This window comes from Cavia porcellus, unplaced genomic scaffold (genome assembly GCF_034190915.1).
Source record: "Cavia porcellus strain 051 isolate PalLab524CR breed Dunkin Hartley unplaced genomic scaffold, mCavPor4.1 scaffold_3, whole genome shotgun sequence".
Classification (NCBI taxonomy): domain Eukaryota; kingdom Metazoa; phylum Chordata; class Mammalia; order Rodentia; family Caviidae; genus Cavia; species Cavia porcellus.
In genome coordinates, this window is record NW_026947486.1 from 20,280,850 (window position 1) to 20,295,435 (window position 14,586).

The window sequence follows — 14,586 nt, forward strand, 5'->3', positions numbered from 1 at the left end:
GCATGTATATAAACATAGTTAAGATAGGGCCTGGGGATTTACCTCAGTGTTGTAAGTACTTGCCTGGCAAGCACGAAGTCATGAGTTCAATCCCTGGTACCAAAAAAAGAAGCTATATTACTAATTTTTCTGAGTTCATTGGAAGAGAAAATTTGTGCTGATATTATTCAGACAATTGAATACAGATGTCTTGTGCTATAGGTGAATGATTTGGGGATGACAATGTGCAATGTATGTACCATTGTTGCCCCCTGATTAATGTGCTTGAAATTTTGGTGTGGTTTATTTTTCTTCTTCTTCTTCTTTTTCTTTTTATCCTTGAAATAAAATGGATTTGGGGGAAAAAAAAGTTTGTGGTGATTCTCCTGCCTCAGCCTCCTAAAATCTGGGATTATAGGTGTGTACCACCATATCCATCTTTGATGCTCCCATCCACAATGAAGAACACCCCCAGCTATCGACTGCCTATATCTGAACCCTGGAAGCCAGCCTTGACTGGTTTCCCTTTTCTGACTCCCACAAGCTTATTAGTCCTGAATCTTACCCATCTTCCTCTTAAATCTCACTCTCCACCCACCATGGATGTGGCAGTGAACACCTGTAATCCCAGCACCTGGAACACGGAGGCAGGAAGATTGCTATAAGTCAAAGTACAGTTTTGGCTACAAAGGGAGTTCAAGGCCAGCCTGAACTGCATAGTGAAACAGTCTCAAAAATCAATCAATCAATCAATCAATCAATCTCACCCCCCCACACACACATGGGCTAAAGGGCCTTTGCATTGGATTACATCCCCAGCCCTTTTTTCTTTTGAGATGGGATCCTGTCGAATTGCCCAGATGAGCCTCAAACACACAATCCTCATCCCTCTCAGCTTCTCAGGTGTTGGGATTATAGGCATGTGCCGTGGACCCCAGCTTTCTCAAATCTTTTGACTTGCTGTTCTATCATCACTCTTGTCCAAGCCACCATTTTCTAGCAAAAGGATCTCAAAAGCCTCTCCACCAGGACTGTTTGTAATTCACTCCACAAAGCCAGAATGATCCTTCTGAAACAACGTCATCATGACTTTTCTGTTTTTAATCTTTAGAGGTCCATTATCTTAGGATGAATTCACACACACCTGCCTCAAAACTGCAAAGCTCCTTTGTGATCTGGTTCTCTTTTCCTACCTTCTTCTCCTAAGAGCCTCACTCCCCTCCCCAGCTAGACTGTACTACTTTCAGTTCCCAAAGGCCCTGAGTCTGCTCTCTAATCTCCTGTCAGTGTACATGATGTTCTCTGTGCCTACATTTTCAGCTTTTTGTCTTTTCACTAACTCCAGTTCCTTCCTCTGGTGTTGGCCGGATTAGATTCCCTGCCATCTGCATGGTTCTATAATGTATCTGTCTTAGTTCTACCACACTGTGTTGTAATTGCTGAATTACTTGCCTTTGTGCTCAACTCTGTACATCAGAGACAAGGTCAAAGATGGGCAGTTAATAAATGTTTGATGAATAAATGAATTATTGCCTCCATCTTATAGATCAGCAACCTGACGCAAGATGAGTGGGGTTTTTTTTGTTTTGTTTTGTTTTGGTTTTTTGTCTTTTTGAGACGGGGTCTCGCTAGCAGTTCAGGCTGGCCTTGAGCTCACATTGTAGCCCAGGCTGGTCTCGAACTCACAACGATCCTCCTGCCTCAGCCTCCCAAGTGCTGGGATTACAGGCGTAAGCCATCACTCCAGGCTTCTTGATGAGTGATTCTTTTACCACACATTCTAACAGTCAACCTATCTAAAGTCTTTCTTGTTCCTTTACGTAGCTTAGTCACACAAGAGCCAAGTGTTGCCAGTAGCCCAGAAGAGAGAATGTAGAGATGTCCATAAGGAAAGGGAGGGCTGGGGATGTAGCTCGGTGGCACAGTGCCTGCCTAGCAAGCATGAGGTCATGAACTCAATTTGTGGTACAAAAAAAGGAGGAGGAGGAGAAGGAAAAGGAGAAGGAGAAGGAGAAGGAGAAAGAGGATAAGGAAGGGAATTTACCAAACTGAGAGATGCTTTTATTGGGGTTAAATCTAGTGTCGTTTGCTGTCAGGAAACCTGATTTTAAGTATAACTGCATGGCCAAGCATGGTGGCATGTGCCTGTAGTTTCTCTTGGGAGGTTAAAGCAGAAGCATCCCTATGCCCAGGACTTCTAGACCAGCCTCGGCAATGTAGAGAAATCCCATCACTAAAACAAATAAACCAAAACTGTGTGCTGTTTCGAATCTTGGATTCCCCACCTGTGAATGAAAGAGCTCGAGCAGATACTGTCCAAGTGCAATGTCTGAGGGCCCCTGACCTACCCTGCTGGCCATAGATTCAAGCTCTTTCATTCCTCGTAGAATGCATCACCAACCATCCAGCTCCCCACACCTGCCCCTCTATAGCTCCTCAAAATATGACTGGTCCTTTGTCCACCCTAGTTCTACCATAGTTGACATCAAAGTGTATTCAAACCCTCAGCCAAACCCAACCCCCAAGCCCAGAGTCAGGAGGTACTCAGTCCTCATCTCTCCTCTTGGTTTTATTGACTAGAAACTACATCTTTGTCAGCTGCCAGCTTCATGGGGACAGTACTGGAGACAGGGAGCCTGAGATGCCAGATTTCAGCCTGAGAGCAGAGTTCTGGAAGGTGACCCAAAAGGGAAAAGAGGAGAATATGTGACAAGGAGCTGTAAGGGAAGAGAAGGTGATCGAGAAGATCCTTCTGTCTCTTGAACCTCCCAGAGTTCAGGAACAACCCAGTTTTTGGCCCCTGAAACTTCTAGATTCCTGCCCAAGAACATAGACTTGGCCCATGATCTCCAAACTCAGCTCTTTAGGCTGCCAGGCTCTTATCTAAACCAGTCCAGACTCCAACCCAGCCCAGCCCAAAAAGGAGGCAAACCAGAGGAGAAGAAATAGTTAGAGGTGGCCCATCTGATTGGGGCAGGTTAAAAGCTGCAGCAAACTGGTCAGAGGCTTTGTATATTGTCATGGCAGTAGCTGCTATTGCTAGAGTTTACTGTGGGGCCCAGCAGAGGACAGTGTGGTAGAGACCCATTTTTTGCAGCCAGGGAAGAGGGGAGTGGTGTTTGTGCTATCTGTGTGTTGGGAGAGGCAGCATGACCCCTTGGCCAAGACCTGGGGGTGGCAGATTACTGCTGAACCCACAGCCCAGAAGCCCATGGTTGCACTTCAAGCCTTGAAATCTATGAATTGCTGGGCCTGGAGTAGGAGCGGATATCTCTCCTAGAGGCCAGGTGAGAGGTAAGGGTTGCCTTCTCTAAAGCCCCAAACTCCCATAACCCTGCCAGAGAAAAGAGGAAATCTCACCTCTCCTCAACAGCCAGAACTCAGATGTCAGAGGGGAGCTTTACTTATTTCTGAGGTCCTGGAGGAAAAAGCATGCAGGAGGCCAGCTCGGGGAGAGGGGCCAGTCCCAGGGTGCTGGGGCAAGGAAGCCAGAGGTCTATGGAAGCTCAGTGCTTCAGCTCCCACCAGGACTACTGTCTAGGGGGGCAGTTTCCCACTCCCTGACTCCTTTCCCCCAAGTGGATCATTTCATAAAACTCCATTGCATAGTTCTTGGCAGAGGGCAGAGAAGTCCCCAGGCCTGTTCCTCTCTGCCTCCCCAAAATATGGCTTTGGAAAGGAGTACCTAAGAATGAGGAGGGCCTTCTGAATGGGGAGGCTTGCCCCTCACAGGGAAGAGATCTTGACAGTCTCAGGGAGGAGGCAGGGGGTGTCCAGGCTGGAGTTCCTGAGAGCACTGCTGGCCCTGCCACCACTGCTGCTGCCGCCACCAGGGGAGGATGGTTGGCTCTCATCTGGTGTGTTGGCAGGAGGGGTAGGGATACTGATAATGGCGGCCACGAGGTCCCGGCTGTCACAGTTCAGGTCAAGGCTGTCATGGGGCTTGGCATTGAGGCTTGAGCGGCTGTGGACAGGGATGGGGAAGATGGAAGACTCTTAAAATATTTTCTTGTTACTTCTCATAGCAATCCTGTCCTTTATTGAGTGCCAACTGGGTCTGTGGAAGTGTGCTAAGTGTTCCCCCTGCATCTTCAATGGTGGTAAACAGTAAGGGCTCTGGAGCCAGCTAGTCCTGGGTTCAAATTCCGATCCTACTTTTACCACATGCAGCTTCTCATATCTGTAGCACAGGAATAACAATATTGCCTACCTCATGGAGTTGTTGTGATTAAATGAAATAAGTAATATAAAGACCTTAAGGCAGTACCTGGGACATGAGTACACACACACACACACACACGCACACGCACACGCACACGCACACACATACGCGCGCGCACTAATTTTGTACCAGAAATTGAACTCAGGACCTTGTACTCGCCAGGCAGGTGCTTGTGCCACTGAGCTATATCCCCAGCTACATACTGGCTTTGGGTTTTTGTTTTGTTTTTTGTTTTTTGGTGCTGGGAATTAAACCCAGAGCTTCCTAAATGTTAAATGTACACTCTGTGGCTGAGCCACACCCTCAGCTCACACAGGAGCTACTGTTTTCTACTGTTAGTCCTACTGCTGCCAAAGTCCTTTCAGTAGTCTTTCTTAGTAGTCTATACTAAGTTCTATGAAGCCATGTCCTCACTCCTTTCTGACTTTCCAGCCTAGCATTCTGGCCTTTGTTCTTTCCACTTCACCCACTGTAGCTTCTTCCATGGTTCTTGCATGGAGAACAGCCTCACAGCATTCACACAAACTCTTCATTCTGCACAGAAAACTGTTTCTCTAGTTATCTGTGTGGTTCACTCCTTCGCCCCTTTCAGGCTTCAGCTCTGATCTCAGTAAAGCCTTTCTTGATCATAATGTTAAAATTGCATCAGAGCTGAGCACAGTGGCATACACCTGTATTCCCAGCAGTCTGAGAGGCCAAGCCAGACGATCACAAATTCGAGCTCAGCCTGGGCAATTCAGTGACTCAGATAGACCCTATCTCAAAAAATGGCTAGAAATGTAGCTCAGTGAAAACACTCTGGGTTCAACCCCTACTACCAAAAAATAAAAAATAAAATTGCATCAAGATGGGAGGTGTGAGCTGGGCTCAGTGGTACACACCTGTACACCCAGCACTCAGGAGGCTGAGGCAGGAGGATTGTTGTAAGTTCAAGACTAGCCTGGGCTACAGTGAGCTCAAGGCCAGCCTGAACTGCATAGTGACACCCTGTCTAAAAAGGCCAATCCCCTCAAAAAAAAGATAGGGTTGTGGCTCAGTGATAGAGCACTTGCCTAGCAAGTGTAACGCTCTGGGTTCCATCCTGAGTACTACAAAAATAACAATAGTAATATTTTTTTAATGGCATCAATTCTAGCTCTGCACTCTCTAGCTGTCATCCGTAATTTATTTTTCTCTTTAATGCTTACAAATGTCTGACATAACCCAGGTATAGCAGTACATGCAAATAAGGCCAGCACTCTGGAAGTCTGAGGCAGGAGGACTGCAATTTTTTTAAAAGTAGGAAGACTTTGGGCCAGAGATATAGCTCAGTGACATAGTACCTGCCTGTTGAGGTCCTGAGTTTGATTTCTAGTCCCCCGCAAAAAGAACTTATTGAGAGAAAGAAAATATCTGTCTAAGAGATAGAAGTGGGCATGGAAAGTGGGTTGCCTCCGACTATGCTTTTCAAAGGTGTTTTATTGCGCAAAGCCATGTGGTGAGGCAGGCTTAAGGTGGGACAGAACTATAATCAATCAATAAAATTACAAGTATAGTAACTTAGGTAATATTGATCCAATGGGGTGGGTGTGAGGTGGGACAAAACTATAGTCAACCAATAAGCATGCAACAAGTATAATTGCTAGGGTAATATTGATTAAATGGAGATCAAATGGGGAACAAGTCATGTAGCAAGCACACATGGGCAGACAATGTTCCTGGAAGGGGTGGATAAAGGGATTTGGTCATCCACCCCAAGGTGATTGATGCCTACTTAGAATATCAGAAGAATTACAATTTTAAGCCCATTCTGAGTAACTTTTAACTTATAAATAGCCTTATCAAAATAAGTAATAAAAAAGGACTGGGGATATAACTCATTGTAAAAAACCCTGGGTTCAATCCTCAGAGCAAACAAACCAAAAAATCCAAATGTTGACAACCTATATAACCTGTGTATTTTTTTAATAACATTCTCATCCCATAGAATCTATGTCAGGACAAGGATCTCTGTCTCTCTGTTTCTGTCTCATCTCTCTGTCTACTCAGGATCTCATAAATGTTAAACAAGTGCTGTACTACTGAGATAAGCCTCCAATCCACAACAGGGATTTCTGTATATTCTGTTTTTGCTACATTCCAAGGGTCTAAAACTGTGCCTGGTATACAGTAGGTGATCAATATTTTTTTTCCTTAGAAACAGGGTCTTACCATCATGCCTGGGCTGGCTTTCAATATCTGGGCTCAAATGATCCTTCTGCCATATCCCCCCAAGTAGCTATAATTACAGGTTTGAGCCACCATCACTTCTGGTTATTCAACATTTGAAAGAACAAATGAAGAACGTGAACAAGGCATAGTGGTATGTGTCTGTAATCTCAGCATTTGAGGAGGCTGAGGCAAGATTATAATTTCAATCTCACCCTGGGCAACTTAGTGACTTAGCAATACTCTGTCTCAAAATAAAAAAAAAATAAATAAATGGTTGTAGCAGTGTGAAAGCCCTGAGTAACACACACACACACACACACACACACACACACACACACACAAATGGAGAGTTCCAGACATGATAAGCCCAAACTCCAACAAGGAGTTTGAGCTTAAGTTTGACTTGCTAGGCCTGGAATTATGAAGTCTCAGACGCCCTGGTCCAAGCTCTGTACTTCCCTAGCTGTGGCTAGCAGATGAGATGGGTGCATACCTCTGAGGGGCAGAGCTCCTTCGCAGCCCTGCTAGCATGTCCAGCTCCTGCATGCTCCCACGGCTGACAGAGGCAGTGGAGTTGGCAAGGCGAATGGCACGGCGCTTGGTCCTGCGTGGGCAGCAAGATGATAGCAGGCTTCCAGGTCCCACCGGCTGAGAGGACACAGAGGTGCTGCGGCTGGTGCGCCCACCCAGTGAGACAGCTCCCAGGGCTTCACTGAAGGTTAGTTCATCTGTGAATTCATGGCACTGTGGGCAGAGAGGAGGCTGGGTCACAGGGTACTTCATGGGCTCAGGCTGCACATTTCTAGAAGCTGTTCTACCTTCTCTTTCCTTTCTTTTCCTTCCCTTGTTCATTCTTCAAACACAGCCTCTTCCAGGAAGCCTCATGTTTTGTGTGCTGTACTGGAAATCGAGCTCAGGGCCTTGAGCATGCTAAGCAAACATTCTCCTACTCAGGTACATCCCATCTTTTTTTTTAAGGTCTTGCTATGTTGACCAGGCTGGCTTGGAACTTCCAATCCTCTTGCCTCAGTCTCCCAAGTATTTGGGGTTATAGATATGAGCCAATATTCATAATTAGGAGCCAGCCTTGCATCCTAGGGAGGGGCTAGCTTGGCAGCAGAAAGACCCCCTCCCTCCTGTCATGCCATCTCTCATTAGACCTCACCGTTGTCTTCTCTAGACAGTGCAGCAAATGATGATGTTGCTGTTCAAAAGCAGATCGGTTCCTGACACACAGTGCCTGTCCCTCCCCACTGCTGCTGTCCTGGAGCAAAAGGAGCAGAAGGAAAAGATCAGTAACTTCCTCTGTCTATCCCTCACTACCTTAAATCTCAATCCAAACTATTACCCACCTCTAGCCCCCCATTCTGCTTGTATTGCAGGAAGGCATTGGTGGTACCACTCTTTGCCAACCGAATCCTTGCCAAGCGCACCTTCTACAGAAAAAGGAGGAGACAGAGAGTCAGGGGAGGGAGCCCAAGGGAAACTCAGCTCAGAGTCTGAAGAATGAGAGGCACTGAGAGGGAAGATGCATTTACCTGCTGTGCTCGGCGCTTGTCCGCACGCTGGTTCTGGTGGTAGATGCGGCTAAAGTTGGACACAATGACTGGCACAGGCAGAGCAATGACCAAGACGCCACTGAGTGAGCAGATGGACCCGAAAATCTTGCCAGCAATGGTGCTGGGCACCATGTCTCCATAGCTTGGGCATGGGGGAGGTAGGCCACAGTCAGGAAAAGTGCCCACCCACCTCTCAGTCCCCACTCCATCCCATCTGACCCCAACTCGCTCTGTGATTCTTGGCAGGCATTTAGCCTCTCAGCCTCAGTTTCCAGCTCTGCACAATGTGGAGAGCAACCTCTCTGGCCAGCAATGGGAGTCATGAAAAATGGGGTTGGCCTTTGGGAACCTCTCTCATTTGCTTCCCCCATCTGAGCTAAGCACTGGGCATCTGAGTCAGCTGGGAATCTATTATTACTCACTAGAGGGGAGAAGGAGGAAGTCCTAGGGAGTAAATATAGGTTCCTCGAGAAAAGGCCAGCTGAGGGGCTCTGCCTCCCAGGGGAAGTGTTCTGCTGGTTTTGTCTGCCTGTTTCCAGGCAGAACCTCTGATTACCCTCAAGTGAAGCCTTGGAACTGTCCTCATTTGAAAAATAAAGAGGATCCTTGAAACTCTTTGCCTTCCTCCATGACAGCCTTCTTTCCATGGAGATGGCACAAAGCCAGTCTTACTGACTTTGTTCTCAGAGGGATAAAACTGAAGTTCCACAGTTGACTTAGCCAGAATCACACAGCACACTTCTGTTCTAAGCATAGGACCAATCAGATCTCCTTCACAGAAACACAGCCTCTGCAGTCTTCAGCTTCTAGCCTTTTGCTCAGGCTATGCCCTAGGATGTCTCTTCCTTATTTCTGTTTTACTGATTTTAAGAATTAAAGACTCTGTTCCAAAGACTCTCCAACTTGTCCATTTCTGGGTTTCTGATGTGTCATCTCAGATTGTGTTTCAACTATGAGACATGGGCAGCCAACCACAACTCCACAGGATTGTTGTGATGAGTGAATAGGGTAAAAGGTATCAGAATACCCAGTGCCAATCTACTGTTGGGCCTCAATATATATTTGTCAATCTAATCCTGATCCTCCAACCAAAATTAATTTCTATTCCTTAGAAACCTCAAATCAATTTTTCTCTACTTCTGTTAAGACAGTGAACAAGGCCAATTCATTGAGACATTCACTTAACAGATACTAAATAGCAACATCATACTCTGCTTAATTCCAGTGATGGAGACTTAGAGAAGGATAACAGTTTCTGCTCCACACAATGTTTTTGTTGTTATTGTTTGTTTTTTGCATTTTTGTAGTTCATGTTGACCTTGAACTCACTTGAAGCCCAGACTGGCCTCAAACTTATGGCAATCCTCCTGCCTCAGTCTCCTGAGTGCTGGGTTTACAGACATGCACTGCTATACCCAACTAGACAATGTCTTTAAGAACATAGCCAGATGTGGTGGAACATACCTGTAATCCCAGCACTCAGGAGGCTGAGGCAGGAGGATTCAAGTTTAAGTGAAGCCTGAGCTATTTATTTATTTCTGTACCAGGGATCGAACTCACAACCTTGCACTCATCAGGCAAGCACTTGAGCCACTGAGCTAAATTCCCAGCCAAAGCCTGAGCAATTTAGTAAAACTTTTCTCAAAATAAAGAAGTGCTGAATTGCAGTTTGTGGGAAGGCCCTGGGTGTGTGGCTCAGTGGTACCATTCCCATCACCCCCCCACCAAAAAATCATGAGTTTGATGATTCCATTTGATATTTTCATCCCATGTCTATTTCTTCTTAGGGATTGATAGTAAAAAACCAATAATGCTGAAAAAATATCTTCTGGAAAATATCAAGAAATCGCAAAGTAACAGAGGTAGTGCCCCATATACAGAGAATTCTTCAAGGTTAGAAGACATAGGTTCTTAGAAAGGAAAAAACATGATAGAAGTCAATACCTATGTATCACATGCTAGAAACTTTCAGGGCACTTTCACAACCATGAAGCCATTGAATCCTGTCTAGATGATGACGAGATCATTTCCCACTTTACAGAGGGGGATACTGAGGCCCTGAGAAAATGTCAACACAAAGACAGCAGCCAAGACATCTTTGGGCCCAAGTCTCCTGACCTGGAAAATAGAGGTAAGTTTATAGCTGGGAAGAATTTGAAAATTAAGTCCAATTCTCTGCATTTTAAAGGTAACCAAAACTCAAAAAGAAAGACCATGAATGAAAAAAAAAGGACACTGATACAGTGTGTGCTCAGTATGTGTGAGGTCCTCAGTACCATAGAGAAACAAACAAACAAACAAAAAAGCCAGGCATAGTGGCATACACCCATAATTCCAGCATTTGGGAGGCTGAAGCAAGAGGATCGCAGAAAGTTCAAAGCCAGCCTGGGCTACATAGTGAGTTCAAAACCAGCCTAAACTATAGAGTGAGACCCCCCCATCACAAAAAAGAGGGGGCAGGGGTAGATAAAGAGATTGTTCATATCCCCTTCCTAATTTTACAGAAAGGGTAAGTGTAACTGATGATTTTGCAGCCCCCAAAATAGGGTCTGCACTCACCCAAGTGTGGTCATGGTGACAATGGTGTACCAGAAGGCAGCAGGGATGCTCGTAAAGTTAGTCTTGCTGGTGCCTTTCTCAGCATAGAACATGACAGTGGCAAAGATGATGATGGCCATGGTGAGGGAAAAGAGAAGAAAGCCCAGCTCAGAGGCACAACTCTTGAGTGTATAGCCCAGAATCCTCAAGCCCTGCGAGTGCCTGGAGAACTTGAAGATGCGGAAGACCCGGAACACACGCAAGGTGACAAAGGCACCTGAGACATCATCGTTCTTGGGCACAAAAAGCCCAATGTAGTAGGGAAGTATCGCCACCACGTCGATGAGGCTCATGACGCTCCGTAGGAAGCGGCAACGGCTGGGGGCTGCAAAGAGCCGCAGGAGGTATTCTCCAGTGAATATGAGTACGCAGGCCGTGTCCATGCAGAAGAAGGCCGTCGGGAAGCGGTCACCACAGGACTGCTCCCTCGACAGCCTCCGTGAAGGGCTGCGGCATGGGATGGTCTCTACCACATTCGCGATGACTGATACAGCAATGAAAAAACCGGTCACATAGTAGAAAACCAGGGCTGCAGTGCTCGTGTGTGGGTTCTCAAAGGCGCGCCAGAGCCGCTGCCGCAACGAGCTGCCTCCTGGCAGAGTTGGGCCATCCCCGGTCTGTTCCGCCTCCTCGTCCTCTGCCAGGCGCTCAGCATTCTCCTTCTTGCGGTCCCGGTACTCTTCAAGGCAGCAGTCGCCCACTAGCTCCGGCACCAGGCCATAGAAAGCCAGCTCTTCATCAAAGGCCTGGATGCATTCCTGCCGTGGGCAGTGCAGTCGGCCCGTGCGGTAGAAGTTCAGCACATGCCGGAACATGTCCGGGTCGCGATCAAAGAAGTACTCGCCCGAGTCAGCGTCATAGAAGAACTCTTTCTCAGAACTGCCCAGCAGAGTGTCTGGGTAGCGATCTAGTGTGTTCTTCCAGGTCTCAAAGCGCCGGCCGCTAACATTCACCACCAGAACTTCATCCCCTCGAGATGCCTTCACCCCTGGCGCTGGGGGTAGGGGCTGTTGGGCCAGGGGCAGCCATCCCACTGCAGCTGCCCGTGCGAAGGGTAGCCATGTGGCCACACCTGCCGCCATCCTGCGGCTCCCCAGGCCCAGGAGACGGGGATTGGTGTTTAGGAAAATGTGGCTGTCTCCAGGATGGTGGGGACTTGGAGAGGCCCTGGGCCACCGGGACAAGGAAACTGGGGGTCTCTAGAGAGGCCAAGAAGAACCACGAGGAGGAACTAGAGAGATGGGCAGGTGCTTCAGGGGCATTAAAAGGGTCTAGGAAGGGCCTGGGTGGTATCCTAAGGGACTGAGAAGGGACTATAGCAAGAGGGGCCAACAAAGATCCTCAGGTGTAGAGACACATGATTCTACAGTAGTCAGCATGTGCCTGAAGATGTCCAGAGGTTTAGAGGAATGAATAATCTGGGGTATGTGTGTGGGGGGGGAGTGTTGTCTACACTTTTGATTTCTCAGGGAAGGGAGAAGGGGCTGGAACCCCTTAGTAGGTCTAAAGAGGAGTTTGGGGCATCCAGTGGGCTAAAGATGCTTGAAAGAGGCTGGGATAGCCTCTAGACAGGCTGGGAACAGGGAGGAGGGTTGCCCACATTCTCAAGACTTCAGGGGAAATGATAAGGGGGTTGGAGGTTCCTCATGGATCTGAAATGGGCTGGTGTATCTCAAGGGTGACTATACAGGCAGGAGGTGATCCACCCATGGAGATGAGCAGATGAAAAGTGTCTTGGAAGTACCTAGAGCTGCAAGAATAGCCTGGGGGGTGTTGTATGTGCACTGGAAGAGCTCTGGGCAAAGTAGGAGAGGTAAGGACCCCTAATACAGCAAAGACGGAAGTGGAATGGTTAAAGGGGTAGATATGGGGCTGGGTTATTTTTGCAGAGACCAGGAGATATCTGGGGGAGGATCTGGGGCAATTGAGGAAGCTTGGTCCACTCTGAAGAGTTCTGGGGTGAAGGAAAAAGGGGCTTGAGGAATCCCAAGGGGACAGGACTTAACTGAACCAAAGTTGGACACAGACCCTGAGCACCCAGGGAATTTCAAAAGACTAAAAGGAAAGGGGTTCCCCAAAAATGGGTTGGAGGGGGGTGGGGTTTTGAAAGGGAGTTGGGTGTGTCTTCAGGAAGGGGGCTGCTGGATCAATTAGCAGGCTGGTAGGGGAGGCCAGGAGAAGGTAGGATGGGGGAAGACTGGGTCCCACTGATGGGGGCAGGTCTGGGGAAACCACACCCCAAGGGGCAGGCAGTGTGTGTTGGGCAGTAGCAGTAGCAGCGGCAGCAGCAGCAGGAATGAAAGAAGCAGCCACAGCCAAGCCTAGGAGGAGAGGTGGCATAGGCAGGGGGTGGGGGCTGGATCCCTGGAAGGACACGGTCCAGTGGTACCCCTAGGAACTGTCCCAGGATGGGCTAGGGTCTGGGGCGAGGAAGGACAAGGACAGCGCTATTGGTGGCCCCCTCCCCTTCCCCATAGGGCCGTCCTCACCTGTGTCCCTACTGCAGTGGCAGCAACAGCGGTGGGGCTGGGGGTACACCGGAGCGGAGCTGCCTGACCCCTCTGCAGTGCTGCAGGAGTTCTCCTCTTCCTGCTCTCTCTCCCCACCCCTCCGTGCTTGCCGGGAGAAGAGTGCTGGGAGGGGCCTCGTAGCTCCCAGAGCCCCCTCCCCTAGGACAGCCTAAGAGGGACCCTGGGGAGACTCCGCCTCCTACAAAGCTGGTTGGGCCTCAGTCGCGTCATCTGGAAAATGGGGGTGGCAGGGAGTATTGCCAGTTCTCCTCACCTCCTTCCTGGACTCCCCCCTCTTCCTGCCCAGATCCAACCTCCTCTGCCCCTAGAGGCCCCCACCCCCACCCGCCTGAATCAGCAGCACTTAGCAGATCCCGATCGATGGAGAGGCGTCTGTTAATGGCCCCTGAGTGGAGTGCCATGGAGAATGATGCAGCGCTGTGTCCCTTCCCTGCCCCCCCCCAGGCTGTGGCGGGCAGAAGCTGCGGTGGGGGCAGTTACTGGTTGTGTGAGTGTTTCTATAGTTGGGCAGATTTTCAAAGCTGTCCCCTGTGGGGGGGGGCAATGTAGGCTAAAGCCCACTGTTAACCAAGACACACTGTGGGACTGGAGCAAGACATCCACTTTTTGCATGTGAGGTAGAGTAAGGGGGTGCACATGGGGACAACCCAGGCCCACACACTACCTCAGCAGTCCCCATGCCAGGGGACAGGCCCTCTCACCCATCCATATCTGGGAACAAATCACACCTCTCCTAGAGGGCTCTACTGCTGGGTGGCAGGCACGTGGACCATAGGGTGCCTCTGGAAGGCACAGGTCAGTCCAAACACCAGCTTTGCCACCAACTTGTGTCCTTGAGCAAGTGACTTATATTCTTTCTTCAGCTGGAGAATTCTCCCAACTCGACAGTGTCATTTAGAGAATACATGAAGTGATGTGAAAGGGTATGGCACTGAGCCTGGCACAGATGATGTCTAATCGTAAGTACATTAAGGTGTCTGGTGATCCACCCATGAGATGAGTGGATGAAAGGTAAGACAAAAGGGTGCAGTAACACAGGACTTGGTCTAGCCTTTCAGTTCATCTGCCCACCCAGGAAATTCTCCATTTGCTCACTCATCACACTCCTGACTTGTCCATGCTTCCACCCCTCCACACACACACACACACACTCATTCTACCTAGACCAACCACTCTCCCATCCTTCAGCCCCTCATCTGTCCATTTCGTCACTAATCTGCCATTTGCTCATCCATTCCTATGTTCACCCCATCCATGTAACTACTCCCCAACCTATCCATAGCTGTCAATGTCCTCCACTCCACTCATGTATCTGTCCATCTCTCCACCTACCATTTATGCCCTTACTCTTTACCCTTCCCATTCACTGGCTCACCCATCTGTACCTTCTCTTATTCATCCACCAATTTACTCCCATAAATTAATCCATCCACCACCCAACCTAATTCACCCACCCATATATTTGTCCATACATCCATTCATTTACATCTCCACTTATCCATTCTCT

General features: G+C 48.4%; 1 protein-coding gene across 6 annotated transcripts; it reads right to left on the minus strand.

The window, feature by feature from the left end:
- Positions 1-2,530: 2,530 nt before the first annotated feature.
- On the minus strand, positions 2,531-13,349 carry Kcnd1 (potassium voltage-gated channel subfamily D member 1). Of its 6 annotated transcripts, XR_010046537.1 has the most exons (8): positions 10,510-13,349; positions 7,930-8,092; positions 7,744-7,827; positions 7,557-7,655; positions 6,885-7,135; positions 3,665-3,943; positions 3,340-3,397; positions 2,531-2,649 (listed from the first exon to the last, which is right to left on the minus strand). XR_010046537.1 is itself a non-coding variant. In XM_023561858.2 (7 exons), exons 2-7 carry the CDS (start codon positions 11,628-11,630, stop codon positions 3,706-3,708), a joined length of 1,956 nt encoding a protein of 651 aa, XP_023417626.1. In that variant the 5' UTR covers positions 11,631-11,747; positions 13,038-13,349; the 3' UTR covers positions 2,531-3,705. The 6 variants fall into 6 exon arrangements, 4 of the variants coding, with proteins under 4 accessions (XP_023417626.1, XP_063101879.1, XP_063101881.1 ...); XR_010046536.1 differs by having other exon boundaries at positions 3,340-3,943; XM_023561858.2 differs by having other exon boundaries at positions 2,531-3,943; positions 10,510-11,747; positions 13,038-13,349.
- Between the last annotated feature and the right edge of the window lie 1,237 nt (positions 13,350-14,586).

Bases quoted from the DNA above. Each gene is read 5' to 3' on its own strand.
- Kcnd1 (XM_023561858.2), bottom strand. From the start codon at position 11,630: ATGGCGGCAGGTGTGGCCACATGGCTACCCTTCGCACGGGCAGCTGCA. The intron at 8,093-10,509 runs GTGAGTGCAGAC...CCCATGCCCAAG, and splicing joins GTCACCATGACCACACTTGG to CTATGGAGACATGGTGCCCA. The intron at 7,656-7,743 runs GTGGGTAATAGT...CTTTTGCTCCAG, and splicing joins AGCAGAATGGGGGGCTAGAG to GACAGCAGCAGTGGGGAGGG.